The sequence below is a fragment of the Centroberyx affinis genome, unplaced genomic scaffold (assembly GCF_046629955.1).
Source record: "Centroberyx affinis isolate AG114_WGS23_722 - 3 ecotype Tasmania unplaced genomic scaffold, CSIRO-AGI_Caff_v1 ptg000126l_1, whole genome shotgun sequence".
Taxonomy (NCBI): Eukaryota; Metazoa; Chordata; class Actinopteri; order Beryciformes; family Berycidae; genus Centroberyx; species Centroberyx affinis.
In genome coordinates, this window is record NW_027278827.1 from 281,185 (window position 1) to 301,742 (window position 20,558).

The 20,558-nt window shown below is 44.3% G+C and overlaps 1 protein-coding gene across 1 annotated transcript in view; it reads right to left on the reverse strand.

Annotated features, from left to right (window-relative positions):
* The window catches only part of itpr1b (inositol 1,4,5-trisphosphate receptor, type 1b), a 90,470-nt gene that overhangs the window by 21,760 nt on the left and 48,152 nt on the right, over positions 1-20,558 (reverse strand). Inside the window, exons 39-48 of the mRNA XM_071529497.1 lie at positions 18,113-18,246; positions 16,408-16,585; positions 7,779-7,962; positions 5,928-6,190; positions 4,516-4,716; positions 3,614-3,724; positions 2,744-2,839; positions 2,539-2,673; positions 1,879-1,986; positions 1,122-1,314 (exon numbers count right to left, since the gene is read on the reverse strand). Of these exons, the coding sequence (XP_071385598.1) occupies positions 1,122-1,314; positions 1,879-1,986; positions 2,539-2,673; positions 2,744-2,839; positions 3,614-3,724; positions 4,516-4,716; positions 5,928-6,190; positions 7,779-7,962; positions 16,408-16,585; positions 18,113-18,246 (1,603 nt within the window). The remainder of the gene's footprint in view (positions 1-1,121; positions 1,315-1,878; positions 1,987-2,538; positions 2,674-2,743; positions 2,840-3,613; positions 3,725-4,515; positions 4,717-5,927; positions 6,191-7,778; positions 7,963-16,407; positions 16,586-18,112; positions 18,247-20,558) is intronic.

Genomic DNA, 20,558 nt, shown 5'->3' on the forward strand with positions numbered 1-20,558 from the left:
CGTTACCCTGCCTAGATTTCTCTCCAGCAGGGCTGTGCCATGCCAAAAGTAAATAATGTGTAACTACTGGACTGAAAATGACCTCAAACTGGCAGGTAGCTGGAGCAAGCCGCGCTGACCCATTAATCTCATAAAGACTGGGGACAGTCTTTGGGTTGTCCTGGTTGCTCAGTTGGCTAAGGCGCATACCACTTATGGGACGACTTGGGTTTGAATCCAGCCCAGGACCTTCGTCCTGTCGTGTGTCATCCCCTTCTCTTTCCCATCTTTCCTGTCTGTCTACACTGTTGATCGTCCAATAAAGCAGAAATGCCAAAATATAAACTTAACAAAAAGGACTGGGGACAGACTAACCCTCACCAGGCTCACCAAGTCTAAGGGCAGCTCAGTTGCTCACCCACCTATCTATACTGCTGTTCTTCCAGACCAAACCTAACATTCTCCCTCGCTCCATGACCAAACAGGACTGTAGACAGACAGGCCATGTGTTCTGCTCAGGGTAGAAAACAAGTCATTCCAATTGTGTTCCATTTCTATGGTAAAGGAGAAAAATCACTTGGACACAACCTCTCAAACCCCAGTTGATCAATTTGTCACACTAGCAAGGTTCCTTACTGCCACTTCACTTTTGTTTCAAGAAAGAAAAAAATATGGGGAGCTGACTCCCTATGCTCCTTTAAAATATGTGGACAAAGAGAGAACAGTAACTGTGTGTGCATTCCAAAGAAAATAAATATTTTTGTATGGGCTTGCAGCATATGCAAATTGAAAACATCTATCATGCTAATAATACAGTAAGCCACACATACACATACCTGACATCGCTCTCATTTCAACCTTAGAGAGCATATAATCTTAGCCTTTAATTATCTTATGCTATAGTCTAATTAAAATAAGTTAATAAGTTGCTTATCTAGGTTTACATGCCCTCTCCAGTTCTATCCCTCCAGGGTTCAGAGTTAAGGGAGGACAGTATGTGTGCATGTCCCATACAGGGAGAGTCCTGAGGGGCCTGGAGGGATTTCAGGAGAAGGCGTGTAAAGCAGGCACTAAGATATAGAGAGGTAAGGAGAAGGACGCACAGGGAACTGTGTTTGCGTTACCAGTAGCCTCTTGAGTACCTCGCAGCTTCTTCTGCCAGTTCATCTCATTGAAGAGGTCCTCAGAGCGCAGGAAGAAGTCATTGATCTTGCTGCCTTGCTCATCCCGCTCTGTGGTGTAGTAGACACGCAGCTTGGACTCTTGGGTGAGGAACTCGCAGATGTTGGGCACAGGAAAGACTATCTGCTCCATGGTGCGATCCAGCCGTACAATCTGGACACAACCACAGCAGCAGCCACCCATCACACACCCTCTGTCACTGGGCTGGGCAGATAACCCTAGGCCCTGCACTGACTTAAGGCCCAGTGTTTACAGATTATGTGCAACTAGGGTGCCTCATAAAGCGGTCTCACTAGTTAGTTGGCATTGGTATAAAATTTACCTTGCAATATCAATAGCAGGTCTGTTTGCTTTGCAAAGGCGGCTGATAAACTGAATCAATAACTTCTTGTTTTAAAGTTTTCAGCACGGTAAACAACCAGCATTCTTTCTTCTCTTGAGCACACACGAGAGAACGTGCAAACATGCCAAGGATGCTTGTCATTCTGACAAAGTACACTATGAGACTCAAAAGCAGGCCAAGACCACACATGCCTATGATCAACACCAATACCAAAAGATATGTTGCAATCCTTTCAAGTTAACATGGAAGTGATAAAAAAGGATCTCAGATAAAAAAAACAACAAAAGAAAAAAAACACAATACAGGAAAGGAAACTGGCAGGGGCAGATCCAAAATGGCGGAGTCCAGTTGGAGCAGGGGCCCCAACAACTGACCTCAATCTGAGCTGTGTGTTTGGCATAGAACTCCAGGGCCTCATCACCTTCCCCGTAGGTCCCTCCTGGCTTCAGCATAGCCTGCAGTTCCTTGTTGTGGCGGGCTAACTGAAATGACAACACCATCAAATCAATGATAAACAAATCAATGAGAGATAATCATCAGCTTCAACAAAGATAATGATTTCTTTCACTGTCAGACAGGTTCACTCGTTGTGTGCAAAACTACCAGATAAACAATTTAACCTTATCGGTATTTTACAGCAAGGTACAGCACATGCCACGAGTTATTTTCTGTCTTTAGATGGAAGATACACAGTTCATTCACCCACAAGGCTGCAGGGCGTGATGGCTTTGGATTGACAGTGGATGTTACATAACTATAATTGTTGTTGTTAACCTAGATCACGGTTTGAAGAGACACCCTGCTATTGAGCAGTGCACAGCCTGAGGGTTGAAAAAGAGGAGATGAGTGCAGCATGGCAGGTCTCTGATATAACACGCCTTTAGGAAGCATAGGAAATGGCATAAGAGTGACATAAGAGTGAGGCCATTAAAAAACTATTGGCTACGTATGCTATGTGGCCATGCATGCCCTACAGCATTTGCTCATGGGTGTGTCTGTCTCCATACCAATGTTACAGATAGCTGGCAGCTTACTTGATGTGCCAAGATGTAGATGTTATGACCGACATTGCGTGGAGAAGCAGAGTGCTCTTCCTCCCCATCCTCACCATCCTCGGGTGCCTCCACCTCTATCTCACCCTGCATGTAAGCCTTCTTGATCACTTCCACCTGCAAGAACGCAGACTGTCAGATAATGTTCTCTTAATGTGGTGCAATGTTTGGGTGCCGCCATACACACCAGCTCTTTAGGCCTCATGTTGTAGAGTATCCTCTCAGCGTTCTCACTGTCGTGGCGACTCTCCATAATGGCGAGGAGAAGCTTGGAGGCATTGTTCTAGGAGAAAGTGAGATAATGATGGAGTAAACATTCATTTAGTTTTGCTACCTGCTTAATCTTTTTCAGGGTGGCATGACTATTAAAGGAAAAATCCTCTTCTACTGTTGCATATCATCAATTTGTGATGTCCAATGCAGTTATTTTGTGATGAAGTGTTGTAATGTACTCTTTTGGTGAACCCACTTTGCTTCACCTTGTCTTGTCTACCTCTACTTCAGTTAATTATTTCCTATGTTTCCCAGAATGCCTTGTGACAACCCCCAAAGAAGGGGCATCCAGTCACAGGTGGGTGTATGGGCATATAAATATAGCTAACCAGCAAACTAGTTTGTGAATTGTGGCGTGTCTATGATCGCGGCTGCATCCCGTACTCAAAACTCAACTTGTGGCTGCATTGCATGCTGGTCTATTGAGGCTACTGTTGGTGGAGAAATTGGTCTCTCTCCCTCTTCTATAACGGATTTTTCCCTGTAAGGTTGTTGAACGTCAGTGCAAAATGGTGAGTCTAGAAAGAAGCCCTCGCTCTTTGATTCCGAAGGACTGACACCAAAACCGTTGATGTTTTAGATCGTTGTCCACGGGAATAAGAAAAATACACCACCAAACAACAAAATGGCCCAGAAATACAAGTTCTATCGCCAATAGCTGTTTTGTTTCCTTTTTTTAACAATGTTAAATTATCTTAGGGTGGATTTTTCCTTAAAAACACGGAATAAAATAAAAATAAAATTTCTATTTATAGAAATAAACAGAAATTGATAATGTTCTCACTTTGAGTTCCAGAACCAGGTCCATCCTCTTCTTGCCAAGGGGGTTGATGTCATTGAGGATGAGAGCGATGATGATGTCAATACCATTGCATTCATGTGTGGCGATGCAGTTCTGAGGAAGACAAATGAAGGAAATGGAAAGGAAAAGGAAAATAATTTTAACCAGTGTCATAATTATTACGAGACGCAAGTTAAAATATCTCCTTCTTAGCTGGAAGTAAATGAGGACAAATTTGTTTAGTCTGACAGTTTACTTTCTAGGACTGTTTAAGGGGATTGAAATCAACTCTAAAACTCATTCCAGCACAGCTACTGTACTAAGCCAGTTGCATGTTTAGTCATGCCAGTTTCACACTTGCCACAAAGTGACCCCACAGCAGCAGGAACAGAGGGTGCCACCATCATGTGAGGAGACCAAACAATGCTAATCCGCCTTAAAGAACAAACACAGGCACGGTGCCCGGAGAAGGCTGGGGTTACACTGTTGAAGGAGGAGCAGCAACTGCACAGCGTGGCCTCAATGTGGGTGCTGGGACTTAACTAGAGCTGGGCTTGTAGAACATGTACAGGCCTAATTACAGTGCTGCCTAACAAGACCACCCCCACAATTACTGAAATGAACTGAGGATAATTTGATATGGTGTCAAAAGAAACCACATTTGAACATGCAAATGAAAGAAAAGCTTTATACAGGTGAGTGAAGTTCAACACAAATACAAACTTGAGTGGTGCTACTGTATAATCAACTAGAGGAGGATTATGGCATAAAATGAATCAAGAGAAAAACTATGTGAAATACAAGTGTGTGTTAGCTTGCAGGCATTGTTTGGTGTTTGGTGTGTGTGTGTGTGTGTGTTTGTGTGTGTGTGTGTGTGTGTGTGTGTGAGAGAACATGTGTATCACCTGGTTCTCATGACAGGGGCCTTGGCAGTACTCGGTCAGACTCTCCACAGTCTGGTTGATGAGTCCTACATTCTTCTCGTTGATGTAGAGCCCCAGCAGCCCCAGACCTCCTGTGGTGCTGCCACAGATACAGTCCAGGAACTGCAGCGTCTCACATACCAGATTATAGTTGTTCTTGTTGTTCTGGTTGCGCAGAAAGTTCTGGAGAAGAATGGAGATAAAATGGGAAAAAAAGGGAAAAATATGACACATCACTATGTGCATATCCCTCCCTCTCAGGACTCACGTGTTATTCCCATGGCCTTGGACAGTCCAGTGTACCTTTGTCAACATAACAAGTCTCCCTCAAAGCTGCAAACAAAGGAGCCAAGGCTTGACTGTGAGCAGATCTCCCGCAGAGTGAAAACATGGGCATATTTTCAGGTAAAAAAATAAAAAAACAACCTCTACGAGTCTAAAAATTCAACCAATGCAGCATCAGCACATGTCTCTTAATGTAATAGCTGGTTAGAGTCTTTCTCTCCTCCTGTTTTTAGCTTTGGGAGACAGTTGTCCTTGTTCAAGGTAACAATAACAAATGTGGATTCAGTTTTTGGATAGAATTTTCCTTTCATGAAAGCATTTTAAATAAGACAAATTAACAAGAGTTTCATTTGGCTCAGGGTCTGGACAGACATTTGGTACCAAAACTGCTCTTTTATGCTTCTACCGGGGGAACATTGCACAAATGTTCCCCCTCAGTCTCTCTTCTTCTTTCTCCTGTGGCAGAAGGTAAATGCAACCTGGACACTTGACCAGATGAGAAATAAATATATCACATCCTCACTTGTGTTGGCTTTTGCTACTCTTGTCTTCTTTTTAAGCCTTCCAGCCTACACAGTGGCCAGATAGCTACTGAAGTGATAGGCCATGTCTTTAGCAATGTATATAAACATCTCAATGAACTGATTATCTGAGCCGCATGGCTAGCAGTAAATCAATATGACCAACCCACGCCGGGCCAGGATGGGTGAGCCAGAGTGATTCAGCAGCCAGTCAGCTATCTTTTAATGAGGCCCTGCCCCGGCTGTGTGTACAAACAGAATCACTGTAATAGGGAAGTCTACTGTCTGGGCTGCTGGAGTTGGTCATTGCCAAACACCATCACACCCCTCATAATGAAACCAGACCAAGACATACCAGATATGGAAACAGCTGCATCAGGATGTTTCGCGTGTTGCCTATTTTCGACACGGTTTCATTTCTGTATAACAGAGTCGGGTGATGGAAATTCACAGCGCAGGTCAGGAAATGTTAGCGTGCCATGGGCAAGGGGAGGGGAGATTTTAGGCAAACCAAAAGCCCTAGATTACGGCGACAATAAACATTTCAGTTTCTCCTTCTCTGGAGTGCCCCCTGGTGTTATGGCTGACCTGAAGCTCCCTGTTGTGGTTCTCACAGAGCAGCTGCATGAGGCGCAGGATGGGCTGCATGATGGTGATGATGACGCTCATCTCGCCTTCCTCCTGGCCCTTGTCGGCGGTGGGGACGGCGGCCCCCTCGGCCGCCGCCTGGTGCTCCTCGGCCTCGGCCTCGCGGCGGTACGTTGTGAAGGCCTTCTTGGTGACGGCGGAGGCCTCCACTAGCTGCTCCTTCACCTCCTCGGTCACCACTGCCACCACTGGCACGTCTTTCACTGGCCACCAAAATGGGAGAGTATATCAAACGTGTACCAGAGGAGATAATAAACCATTTTACATAGTGACACTGCTAATGTAAAATCAGTGAAAAAGAGTACACAGGCTTTGTTCATACCTATTCCAAATGGGTGCTACAAATGCAGAGGATGTGCTCAATGTAATAATATGGTCAAATGTAACTACTTTTCTCATCCTCATACTGGGAAAAAGTATTTTAACAATGATGTCATCACACGTTCCACTTCTCATGTAATTTATATGATCAAATGTCCTCGTGGGTTAGCCTATGTTGGTAAGACATCACGTTCATTAAAACAGAGAATAAGTGAACACAAGAGCTCCATAAGGAGGAATGATAGAGATTACCCAATAGCAGTACATTTCAATGACTTCAAACATGACATCTCATCATTCAGGTTCCAGGGCATTGAAAAGGTGACTCTGCCAGAGAGAGGTGGTAACATTGATGAAATTCTTAATAGAAGAGAAGTATACTGGATATTTAATTTGCAAGCGTTATCCCCCAAAGGATTGAACGATGAGATTCCATGGCATGTCATGCTCTAAGGAGCTTTGGGATCAAATAGACCTACTGATGGTGCACTCAAGATACAAGTATTTCATATGATTGCACAATTTTGAATGACTTATGAAAGCTGCAAGGCCAATGTTTCCATTCATTAGATATGCAATTTCTGTAAATATTTGTGTAAATAGATATAAATATGTGATGTGGTGTCTCACTTGTTCCTGTTTTTCTTTTCTTTTTCTTATGTGTGGACTATAATGCGACAGATTGCACACATGTCACTGTCAATTATTGAGAGACACTCCCACAGGAGAATAATTGTCCCACACCTGTGCACACAGAATGGGCGGAGCATTATCTATTTAGGATCATTGTTGTAAGAATTGTTTATAATACTCTTGACGAAGGTCCAGAGGGACAGAAACGTTAGTATGATCAATAAATTGTGATGCTGAGTAAGAGCAGTGTGCGAGATCTTCTTTTCTCAAGACTGAAGTGATACTTTCCAACACACCTGCATCGGAGAGAGTTGGATGTGCAAATATCTCTATGGAAAATATAGTGACACTGCAAAAAATGTCATTTATTCTTGTGTTGAGCCGTAAAATCATATTTTTTTTAATGCAAAGCGTCTCGTTTCTGGAATTTGCTGGAATTTTCCTAAAGCAGCATTATCTTGATTCCAGTGGAGAGATCTGCCAGGTGAAATTATCTCACCCCATTTTTTTCACTTGTGCTAAGCAAAATAAGATTTTACAACTCAACACTACATAAAATAATTTGTTAAGAATTTTCTGCATTTTTTCGGCAATGTTTTCGGCAATGTTCAAACTCACACTTACAGAAAAGGCAGAAATGTAAGATGTGGCCGTTTCAGTCTTCACTTAAAAGGGCATTTAGACACTGGGTAGGGACTATGACTTTCATATGGACCACATGCCATGTACACATTAAGTGACAGATGTTTACATTTATTGGTGTCATGAATGAATTCCCTGAACATACGACCCAGCACTTGCTTTTCCAGCCTCTGACCCAAACCCCTGGCCCCTAACCTTTCTTGCGTGCCGGTGTGTCTTTGTCAGGTGGCTCCTCATCCTTCTTCTTGCTGCCCAGGTCACTGGTATTGACCGTCACAGTGGCTTTGATCTCCTGCTGGGCCAGTTTCATGCGCTCATAAAACACCTTGAAGAATTTCTCTGACTTGTTGTCGCCCGTCAAACGGTGGAAGAATGACCGCTGGAGATAAGAAAAACAAAAATACAATGTAAGGTGTTCTTTTTTCCTCTCATCCATATTCCAGTGTGTTTTATGCTTCTGTGCATTTTAATGAACAGTTGGCAGCATCAGATACAGAAGCTTGCACAACTAGCTTCCTTCTCACCATTTACTGTGAAGTGGAACATATGATATGCATCAACATGTTACCAGCGACGTTACTTTCAAAACTCACATTGGGCATGGAACAAGGCTTTTCCCAAACTACTCAAAAGACACTTGTTAGTTATTTTGTGTGCAGAGCTGTACTGTTCTTGTAGCCATTTCTTATTATTGTCTGTCCCTCCAAGCAGTGTTGAGAGCCAGAGGTTTTGTTTGAAGCGGAGTTACATAAGCCTCGTCTCTCAGAGCCAGGAAAACAAGCTGAAGGGCCTCGCTGTGCTCACCTGATTTTACACCATCTGCTCTCTGCCCCCCCCCCCCGGGCACAACGCGGCTCTGGCACCCTGAGGACTACATGGCGCTCAGCATTTACACACAGACAAACAGGAGCGAAGACAAAGACACAAGGTTTGGGATCTGCATGCACCCACACATGCACCTACACACACTCCCACACAGACACACATGCATGCACATACAAACACACCTAGCCACCTACACGCCCAGCCACACAACCAGCTACAGACACACATGCACATGCAGATGCGCGCACATGCACACACACACACACACACACACACACACACTTAGGGCTGGATATCATCTTGATTCCAGTACCGGTGCCAAATCAATACTTTTTCAGGACTTTTCATGAGGCAATCAACTCTATTGTAAGTACTAGTTTGCAAAGTGGGACGCTCATTAGTAGCTGTAAAGTAAGCGCAGCATACGGGGGCTTTTATTTTGAAGTTTAGCTTCCATGCGGGAGATATGTTTACACTGGGGAATGATCTTAGCTAGTACACACACTTTATTGTTTTTACATCGTCATGAATACATTGCGAGGGGAGAGCAAGACAAGACCCACACGCACCGTCCTGGTAATTTAAAGTAACTCTATAAGCAGTCGTTTTTGCCGAGAGACGCATTTTGTAATTAGCCAGTGCGTAGATGTCAAACCCAAAGGGAGGCGTAGCTTGCGTAGCATTCCATGGGGCTGAAGAAGCTATAATATGGGCCATGTCTACTTAAATCGGTGCAAGCTCTGTTTTAGCTAGCATTAGCTTGATTGCTAAAAACAGAGAGACACACACACACACACACACACAGGTGTGCATACATGGAAGCATTCACACATGCAGGCAAACAGACACAAACACACACACACACACACACACACACACACACACACAAACAAACAGTTGTGCAAACATGAAAGCATTCACACGACAGAGCTTTGTCTCACTTGCTCTGTAATGAAAACAAATTTAGGTCTTTGCAGCAAATTGTAGATTTCTACTTTTATGAACTTTACAACTATGCAACAAACATGTTTGTTTTGGTCCCTCAAGAGTAGGGTAACAAACTATTTAGATTCCAGGGGTTTGGCTCCTGTGAGGTGGAGGAGAGGCCTGGAGCTGGACAACACAAAGGGCAATGTTGTTTTAAAGCTTTGGGATTTGCATGCATGGAGCTGTTGTTTTTTTTTGCAACAGGCTGGTATATCCTGTGCCATTTTTCCTCTTGACAATCCCTCCTTACATAAGACCTGTAATCAGCTGAGTGGTTACAGTGAGGGCACACTGCGCCTCAGCTCAAACACTGTTACATCAGCCCATAGAGGGCGGGTGGTGGGGGGAGAGGGAGGGAGGGAGAGGAGAGGAGAGAGAGGGAGAAGAGGAGGAAAATCCTGCCCTACTTTTCAGTGCCAGGACAGCACGAAGTGAGTGTGTGGTGTGAGAGGGAGGGGGGGGGGGGAGGGCAGAAAGTGTGAGGAAGGGGAAGGGGGAGGAGGGGTAGGGGGGGATTCGAGTTATCGCATACATAGATTTCTGGGGCAGTTTTGAAAGCCTGTTACATAACTCTCTTTCCAGGTTCAGCTCAACTCTGTCAGGTTTCTGAGAGAGGGGAGGGACATGCAAACAGTAACACAATCTATACAAGTACAGCGCACAACACTAAGAAGACATAATCTACATAGAAACTCTATCACTAGAAACTAGCACTGAGAACCTCTGCAGGGTCACCTAAGTAAATATAAGTTGTTTTTCTTGTCTTCTCTCTTTTATGCAACACTGTCTGCTTGCTTGTTTTTCAAACTGCATTTTGAGCTGTTAACATAATGTTGTTGACGAGATGGCGTCATTCATTGATAGTGATGTGATTAAGAGTCAGCAGCAGGCTGATGCAAGCAGGCCAACTTCTCCAGACAGAGACAGCAGCTCCGGGATAGCGGCTTTATAACATTACCATGTTCAAATGATGGGACCTCATGACCATGGTCATAAAAAAACAATTTCATCTCCGGTCTGAAGGGAATCATTTTGTCAACACCTGACTGCCATATGACAATGTGCAGCAAAACAACAAGAAGCCCAGTAGGCAAAGGGAACAGCTTGCAACAACTCCTGCCCTGTGCTCTGTCTGCATAGGATCAGATTGGGATGACAAAACACTGAAGAAATCACATTTTGGCTTACTAATGAAACAAAGTCAAAGTGCACACATACTTTCACATGTTTTGGCTCCAGACCAGAGGCAAGCAAATTCTTCGATGCTTGGTCAACGGTCAAGTGAGCGTACAGGGCCGGTCACGTGTCCCATGCAGTACACCGCTGCATTAGTGGGTTTGTGTTTGTTTTGAACATATTTCCTAGTAAAGCTGATAAAAGATCACATAAAGCGATAGGATAGAATGCTAAGATGTACTATCTGACATAAGGAAACGGGTCCAGATAACAACTGTGACAACTACCGCTTTCAGTAATGAGTAGCAAACACCTGTTACAACAGTCCCCACACTACCCCTCCCAGAATGAATCAACTGCTGATTCATTCTTACAAAGAAAATGGCCAGCCAGCCAGTTAGCATCAGCTTGTCCCTCTGAGGCAGCTTAGCCCTCTACATGTCCCACTGCAGAGCCATTAAGCCTCCTGGGAGCTCTGCTGGAGCTGTCAGTCATGTCCTGTACATTACAGCAGACTTAGGCCCACTCCTGTCTCCCACTCCACAGAGTCAACATGGTGGGACAGAGGGGCCTCCTTCCAGGTTAGTCTGCGTTCCTGCTTTTCTCTCCTTTCCCCGTCAGCTGCCACCCCGGCTCTTGGCATCAACAAGGGCCAGTTATGTAAGATCTATTTATACCGCCAGCTCCCTCTTTCTCTTCAGCCCTCTCCCGCCTTTCCCTCCTGACACCTCGGTGAGTGACAAAGCCATCTCTGTGCTTATTGGAGGGCTTCTGTGGCGTACTGTGCCACCACCCAGTTGGTAACCACGGAGATCTGCTCTTTCAAGCTACGACAGACAGGCAGATAGGAGCTCCAAGTGGAAGTGAAATACACGTGAGCTTGTGTTCTGAAGAAGCTGCAGACGACAAGCAATGTCTTGAACTGTCTATCCAATAACTGACTTTACAACAACAACAATATGTACTGTATATATTGATCTGGCTGAAAAACTGCACTGGCTAGACCAAGATGAAAAATAAGTCAACTTCCAGAGGGACTGTAGGCTGATAGCTTAGGTGCCATTACAGATTCCCCCTGTCCCCTCTTTGCTGTTAGAAAGAGAATGGGTATGTTGACGCTGATGGCTGGAATCTCATTTTGCAGCGCAGGCTTTTAAAAGCTTTCCAAGAGGTAGCTGAAAAGTGCACATGACACTAGCGGTGGTGGGGGGTAAATCATACAGTACTTGGAAGTGGGTGTTGGCAACAGCGTGCTGCAGCATGCCTATTGAGTAAGAGCGGTGGCACCTGTTTGCCTCTGTGACAGTTTGGGTTCTGAGGTCACAGGGAGAGTGTTGGCTGGATACATGGAGGGTTGGGAGGACTGGAGCTGCTGCAGAGACAGCCTCAACTCTTACATAACACACACAAACACACTCTCTCTAAGGGCTGTTTTTGGAATAAGCTTGCTAGCCTCCATGGATAGTCTGGTTGTGTGTATATGTGTGTGTGTGTGTGCATGTGTGTGTAGAGACTGTATAGATGAGTATGCATGACTGTTTTTATTTTAAGATATTTATGCTACGTGCCTACTTATGCGACAGCAGTGGTGCCACTAGTTGCTGTTTCTCTATCAGTTATGCTAAACAACAATCCAGGGTGTGTTTGTGTGTGTGTGTGTGTGTGTGTGTTTGTCACTCAACACATATGTTATCTGGTCGATGAAGATCCACACAGACTTAGGCTATTTCTGTCAAGTTATGTGGGTCAGTAGCTAATGTTTGACAGAGTTGCGTGCCGTTGCATAGGTAGTGACAGGTGCACAGTGTGAGCAAGGTCCCTGCTAAATGACAGGCATGGCCATTCATTACAGGATTCTTCCTCTTCTAAGTCCAAATCTGCAATGTCATTATGTTAGCCCCTGTTGAAACACTGTCACCACTGGCACTGTTTATGTTTTTTGTTTTTTATCATTTGAAGTGAAACATGATTCTCAAATTGACGGACAGTATGTGACACAGCTAATAAACACATTTTGAGGCTATGGAGGGTTGATTTACACCTGTAATAGTTGTAATCTTTCAAGTAAAACAGACCTGTATCTTGAGTTATGTAATGAGAGTTGCAAAATATGTCTTTCTATATGTCTATAACTTTTCAAGAGTCTATGTGAATATTGCTAAAATGTATATGGCTAAATCGATTCAGGACGGAGTGTCCAGAGGAACCAAAAAATCCAAGAGACAAATTTCATTATTTGATGTTGAGACATAACCAGGGTAGATAGACTGTGGCAACAGTTTCTGCCCTTATATCCTACATTATGTCTTTTGAATAATCCCATATATGTTTTGCCATGAAATAAGCATGGCCTTGTAATGCCTAAAATAGGCTTGACAATGATGTGGTTTGTTTCATTTGGTAACATGACAACAGGACACAGGCATTTTTGGGCTAAAAAGCAAATATAGAGAATGCATCAGAACCATTTCGTTTGAATACTTTACTCTGATGATTGTGTCAGTGATGCACCTCATCAGTACACAATCAAACCTTTAAATAAATCTACAGTATTGGCACTGCTGAGACAAGGGGAGAACCATGGACATTATGTGTGTAGGGTGGTGAGGAAACAGAATTCCTCTTTTCTCTCAACACACACAACAGACAGAGGAGATCATCTGGCCGCCGGCTATGCTTCAGCCTTTATTCATACCACCCCCAGCAAACAGGTTACCACATACAAACACCTGGGGTTTTGGGTTGACTCTACCATGCACTGGAGCAATAATGTGGAATATATCAGAGGAGAATTCACTTTCTGTGCAGTTTAAGGTCTTTTAGGCCAAGTAAGCAGATACTGAGTCTATTTTTCCTCTATCATCCAGAGTATCATGCAGCACGGGTGTACGGTGTGGTTTAAAGGTGCAATAAGTCAGATTTTTACTGCCCCATAGCACAAAATGACCCCATCAACCCCACAATTTTGGAACAACTCTAATATCAGTTTTAATATCTGTATTTAGTCTATATATTATATTTATGTTCTTTAACTGTATGACTGTCACTGTTTTGGACACTAAGTTCTATGTAAATGGACAATAAAGTGCAATTTTGTTAGATAAATGTGTGAGCAAACCTGAGCTGTAGTCTGTTGTGACAGCTATGAAATGAAGTTCTCCAGCTAGCAAGAGTATTCTGGCGTGACTGCGGTGTGCAGCAGTCTCTGCCCACTACCAGGGCTGTAGTGGCCAACAGCGTGGGCATCAGCTTCCAACACAGACAGGTCTGAAAGCCTTCTAGACAGTACAGGCAGCAACATCTCTAATTGAAGATCCTCACCTCGCTCTGACCTGGCTGGCTGGCTGGCCTGCAGCAAACTCAGGTAGGCTGGGCATAATAATAATCAGGAATCAAAAAGCTTGCCTGTTTTCCTTGTGCTATACCTAAATAGTTTGCGAATGGAGAAATGTTGTTTGTGGCTACGAAGGGCGTGACTGACAACCCAACAAATGCAATTATGTGGATTAAAAAAAGGATAAACAAGAAATAGCCCGATTCTGTAAATTGGTTCGCAAATCTTTCCTGTTCTTCGCCTGATGTTGCAGCATGCGGCGCCATGGGAAAGTCCCTAATTAGAGTGACTAGCAGATAAACATCCCTGGGGAGGGAAGCAACGGTGGCCTGTTCAGTGTTACCCTTATGTATCATGTAGGGAACCGGCCTGAATAAGGCTGGTAGGACTGCGAGCTGACCCATTTCTTTTTGTATTCACTATCACACTTAGCCTTTCCCTCAGGGCTGCCACATCCAGCTCATCCTGCCCAGCTAGCACAGAGCTCTGGGCCCTGGATGGATTCATTCTGAAGCCACCTAAATCCCTCGGTCTCCCTCCCTTACTTACTCTTTCCCAGAAAATTTGTTGGCTAGGCTACGACCCTGGATTACCTCAAAAACAAACAAACAAAGTGCTTGGAGAAATCTGCGGGCATGTTTTTGTCCCGCTTTTCATTTGGATAACAAGAACCCTTCTGTCCTAAAAGGGGGGCAGGCAGCCCGTCGTTATGTAAGACAGGGAAATGTGATGCATCTGCTGATATGTTGTAAATTCACTCTGGACCATACATGATCCTTCAACAAAGCTCACTTGTCCCTGTACCATGCCAGAGGAGGAGAAAAACACCTAAGTGAAATTCTGAAACAAGCAGCTCCTTTATAATTGTGCCTCCTCCTTGTTTAAGCCAATAATGAAGTGCCCTGCCCATCAGGTTCACTAGCAGGCAGCTTACCTTTTGATGTTTTCTCTACCGGCATAATCTACCTTAAAATCCAAAACAAGAATACTGCATTGTTAGAGGTAGAACTTCGGTCACTTACTGTAAATCCTCTCATTGAATTACTTAGTGCTACAAAGAAAGTCAGGTAGGCAAATGGCTTAAGTGGTATTTTCCAGTATAGCACAATCACTGTGTCTAATAGCTGTAATTCCAAAGCTGAATACTCTGTCGCACTCTACTGTGAGAGAAAAAAAAAAAGGACTCTTGCCTGGGCTTGGCAACCCAAAAAACACAGATGACTTTGCAAATATTAACAATTGCCTGGGGTGAGCAAAAACAAAAAACAAACAAAAAAGGCCCACACCCAGTAGAAATGCATGCCACTGGCTACTTTCAGCAGTGGACACTGGGCTTCTTCACTTTGCCCTGACCTCAAAAGGTCAATCAGCACATCAAACAACAATTATGTCACTGAGTCAGATGGGGTGATCTGTCATAAGGGGGGCTGCAGGGAGCAGGGCTGCTCTACACGTAGCCCAGAAGGTTACTGAAATCTATAGGATTTCTCCTGAGGCCGTCAGGGGGCTGTGCCTTTTATTACCCCCTTTCCGCCAGCAAAGCATGACCCAGTTACGAGCCCAGTTGGAATGTTGGGAGGCCCGACGCTCTGGGCGTTATGCACCCAGGCAGGGAGGTAGGCAGCCTCTTATGTAACAGGAGTCATGTGAGTGCCTTTGTGTATACTCTGGGAAGTCAGGTCTTGTCAGGTAGCGACACTATGCAAATAGGAGGTTATTATACAACGGGCCTGTTTACGCAAGAGCACACATACAGACCACACAAACCAAAATACGCAGATACATGGCCCATAAGCAGCATACACACTCACACGCATGCAAACACACGAGCACACAGATGCACACACACATGCACACACACCCACACCACCCTGCCAAGCTGGGATAACGCAGTTGCCCTGCAAACAGAGCAGCTCCCTCCCCTCTCAACCTTGCTGTGAGGTTAGCAAAGAGTTGCGTTGCCGTAGCAACCCCTGGCTGGCTGTGGGGAGGCGATGACGTGCTTGGCTGCAGAGCTTGGACCTCTCCCAGCAGACTACTGTTCCTCTTCCTCTCTGACTTCTCTTCCTGCTCTCCCTCCATGGCCCAAACTCACTTTCCCTTTTTGCAAGGGATGCAACTCAAAATGCCAGTGAGTTCAAACTCCTCAGGATGGTTTCTGCGCTGCATATGAAGGCTAGCCTGGAGAATGTGCCCAAGCTGCTATATACTGACAACTGAATATCTCTCATTTTCTCATTTGGAAGACATGCTCTGTCACTTCATTTTTTTCTGTTGCAACCACTTAAGCTGCAGGGTAATAACCTCAATTCTTCACGCCACAGCTTCGAAAGCCCTGAGATAATATCTACTTGTTGAGATTCTGCTCGTGCCTTTCTAAAGGGAGTGCTTTTACTGGTTCCATTCATTTGCAGGTTAGACATGTGAGCGTGGCTCCTCATTAACACTTTCCACCCACCCTCTCCTGCACTGTGTGCTCTTGAACCCACTGCCCCCACCTACCTGGATGACGGTGTTCCCACCCTCCAGCAGTGCGATGGCCAATAGGATGCTCTCCTGGAAGATCCGGTCGCTGGTAGCATTCATGATAAGGTCGATGACCAGATCGGAGGCCCCCTCCTTATCCAGGTGGCACTGGACCTCTGCCAGGCTCAGCTCCCCTCGACCTCCAACCCCAGAGCTGACAACTGGCCACAGAGCAGAGCAGTTAAGAAATGATCATCATCTGCCTTGGTAGTACTTATGCATTCATCCTCCAGCTGCATGAGAGAAAAATTGAGGCTGGCCACAATCTGTTATCATATTTATTTACTAAATGCATAATTTAGGAGTTTGGCTTTTTCCATCATGTTATATGTGCCATTTGGTGGATGCTTTTATCCAGTGCCTTACAGAACCATCGGTTCTGTAAGAATAATATTACAGTTACCAATAAAAAAAAAATTTAAATAAAAGAAATGATCACGCTTCAGATTCCTGAAGGTAAGAGAAGATGAAGTCATAATTTTTTGGTGGTGTAAAGGAAAAGTAAGTAGCATAAGGAATTACTGCTCTGAGAGAGTAATAAGTAGTACTTTTAAACCAATGAATCGTGGAAAATAAATACTTTTTTTTGTTTAAAGAGCCCAGAACTGGTTTACAATTATTGTATTATGTTACGAGAAGTTGCACGTGATGCAGGAACTGGGATACAGAAGAACCACAGGTATCATTCCTCTCCATTCAGCCAGATGAATAACAATATAACACTGCATACATCTCTAATCCATGGATGTATGTAACCTCCTACTGCTGCTGCCGGCTCCTACAGCCACCCATGGAAGCAGCGGTGAGATAACAGCCCCCATCGGAGCCGTCTCTGGCTGGGTGAGCCGGTGCATCAACAACCCATCCCAGTCTGGATGGAGCACGGCTCTCTGGTCGCCTGGCAACAACACGGCCTACGTTTGGCTGAGGAGAGAGCCTGTATGCTCAGCAACAGAGCCGGGGTCCAAGGGCTTAATGGAGGACAAGGCCATGGCCACTTATTATTTTTTCTACCCTCTGAAGCGCTAGAAATGAAGAATGAGTCATATCTGTGATTAGAGCCAGGGAGCAACTCATTGGAATGACAGTTATAAATGTCAGTTATCAACAATCCAGTGTATTTGTGAATGTCAGTCAGGATTGAGCAAAGACTGAGAGACGGATGGACGGAGAGAACACTTTTTACAATGCATGTCTACACGCCAGAATACCATGCACATTTGCACATCATGTATATTGCTCTAAATTCACAAATCTGCTTTCCTCGGATTCACATGCTCCTCCAATTGTTAGACTGCATATATAGATACTTTTATAATGGTTCCATACATTTCATACTACATATATTATTATTATGTATTAGTTTTGTGATATTTTTCATATTATTGTTATTCTGCACTCATCTCATCTTTGCCTGAATAAGTCATACTGCTGTTATTTTGCACACCCTAATAATTCTGTAATCCAAACTTCCCACTCAAGCATTCTATTTAACATGTGTTGAAACTGTCAATTCCATACAGTATGTTTATATCACCCCAATTTGTTATATTCTTGCATACATTTTATTTATATGTTTATATTGTATTTTTTCCCGTGCTGTATCCTATTACTTTTTGCTGCCGCAGTGTCATTCACGTTTTATGAACATAAACACATAGACACACAGATATAGGTACACACACCTGTAGGAGATTTCCCCTGTGCTTGAGAAGTGACCGGACCGTTGCTGAAAGTCGTGAGACTATCTCTCCTCCCGCCAGGTTTGAAGTTCCCATAGTATCGATTGACCAAAATCTGTCGGAGAGCTTCTCCCTATCAAAGATCGTGGATGTTAGGAGATGAAGTCCCAATACAGTTATCATGACACAGGAGCACAGCTGGAACCCAAGATCAATATTATTGAGCCAATGTAGTTACACAAGGTTACAAAAATGTGCTGTAACAGCTGGTGTCCTTTTAGACCTGCCTAAGAGAATCCGAAGATATAAATGACTGCACTGAAGGTATTATATAAGTCTAGCAGTAAAGAAAATAAATAATACACGAAACTAGTAAAAAGATTTTTTTTTCTGCTTCTCTTATCAGTGCTACTGAAAGAGTTGGTATGATCCATTGTGAACTTTCACCTTTGCTCTTCAGTAGCCTTGAAACCTGATTAGGTTCTCCTCCTTAGACCGAGTGAGTAAGCTTAGTCAAAACAACACACGCCATCTTCTTATTTGACCCTCTGACCTCAGGCATTGCTGAATAGGCCTGTTCAAAGGCCACACTGTGCCCCAGAGCTGACCCCTCCCATCTCCACACATGCTGACACTCACTGGACCCACTGTTGCCCCCGTATTGGTCTGGTGTAAATCAATGCTACCCTCCAGGTCCACCTGGGCCAAACACATCATGTGCCGTCAAAAACCGTCGTCAACACTGACACTTGATGTGCATCTGTTGAACTATCTCACGTGTTACACATCAATACCCTCACCAGTGGCCTGTAAGTAAGAGAGACATCCTGTCAGTGAGCGGCCATGCTGTGGAAGCAGTGTGACTGTGAGCGCACCACCACAGCCAGTTGTCAATCAATAAGGAGCGGGCCTGGACCGGACCAGGCCAAACTCAGATTGCTCAGTACCTACCCTCCTTTGATCCTCCAGTTGCTTCTGCGGCTGGTTGGGATCAAGCTCCTTAAACGTGAGGTGAGTTAGCAGAAAGCAATAAAATAAGAATAAAAAGAAACAAATCAAATAAAAGAAGTTGGAAAGGAAATTTGGAAAACAAAGTAGAAAAGAAAATAGGGTGTTAATACAGTGCAAATTAGTCACTTTACTAGCATGCAGGGGAATTGGGGGCAAATTGCATCATGCAGTTAACAGAGGGAAGTGGTTGTGTCAAGGTAGACGTGGGGTAGGGTCGAAGTCATGCAAGGCTCCATGCAGGGGAAAACGTTTGTGTCTTTATAACACATCAAATACCAAAACGTGGTTCACTGACGACAAATAAAAAGAGCTTATTTCAAACTCATTCATAAAGTTTACATTTCAACATCACCATTTGTTCTTCAACTTCAAAATGAGAATATAAAAACTCGGAAGACTCCGCTGCCCACTCTTGACATTTGGGTAGTTTCAAACACAGGTAGATTTTGGCATGTGGTGACTCCCTCATTACTTTACAGTCAGAGTGGCTAAATAAACCATGCTAATTATATAAGAGGACGACAGGCTGCCAGAGGGGGAGAAACACAAGCCATGAGAGTGGGCATGAAAAAAACAGCCCTGCCCAGGTTACATAATGGAGCCGTGCACTACTGACACACTGTACGCACTCATGTTCCAATCTGGCATGGAAAAACACCTCACCCATGACTCCAAACCCCCCCACACTGAAAGAAGGTCAGGAAATTGGACTTCACTCAAAAACCAAGGGGTGGACAGAAAGATGAATGGAGGGAGGGAGAGAGGGGAAGGACCGGTGAATGGATGAGTGGGAGGCAGGACAAAAACACGGGTCAATACGTAGCATAAGTTCCACAGAGGGAAAAATATGCGTTTTGGTGAGTGGACCCACCAAAGAGGAAATATGTGGGGACGGGTTTTGACTCTTATCCATCTAGATAAGCGAGGGACGTGTAAGATGGAACACAAGTGTAATGGAATGGAGCTAGTAGGTAGATATGACGCATGATCTCTGATCAGCAGTAACCCATATTGATGTGCCAATATGGGTCTTGAACACACCTCGAGTGGGACTTCAGGCTCAGGTGGAGGTGCCAGCTGATTGGAAATAAAAGGTTGTTGTTAGTCAAGGTTTGAAGATGTCATGTTGAGAATTAGTCATGTTGTCGCTGCCTTACAGGACTCCAAAGAGCAGCTTCCTCCCTGAACACCCTACAGTAGCTAATGAAATACTCATACTCCAGGCTTCTAGTTACTGATGCAGCAGTGCCTGGCCTTCCTCTCTGTGCATCTGCCAGTCATGCTTTGGGTCAAGTGGTTGTAATGTGGTGTGGATTAGTAAGACGAGAAACTTTTTTGTGGGTGTGTACAAAAAAATCTACCTATTGCCTACACCAGTGGTTCCCAACCCAGTCCTCAAGGACCCCCTGTCCTGCAAGTTTTTATTCCATCTTT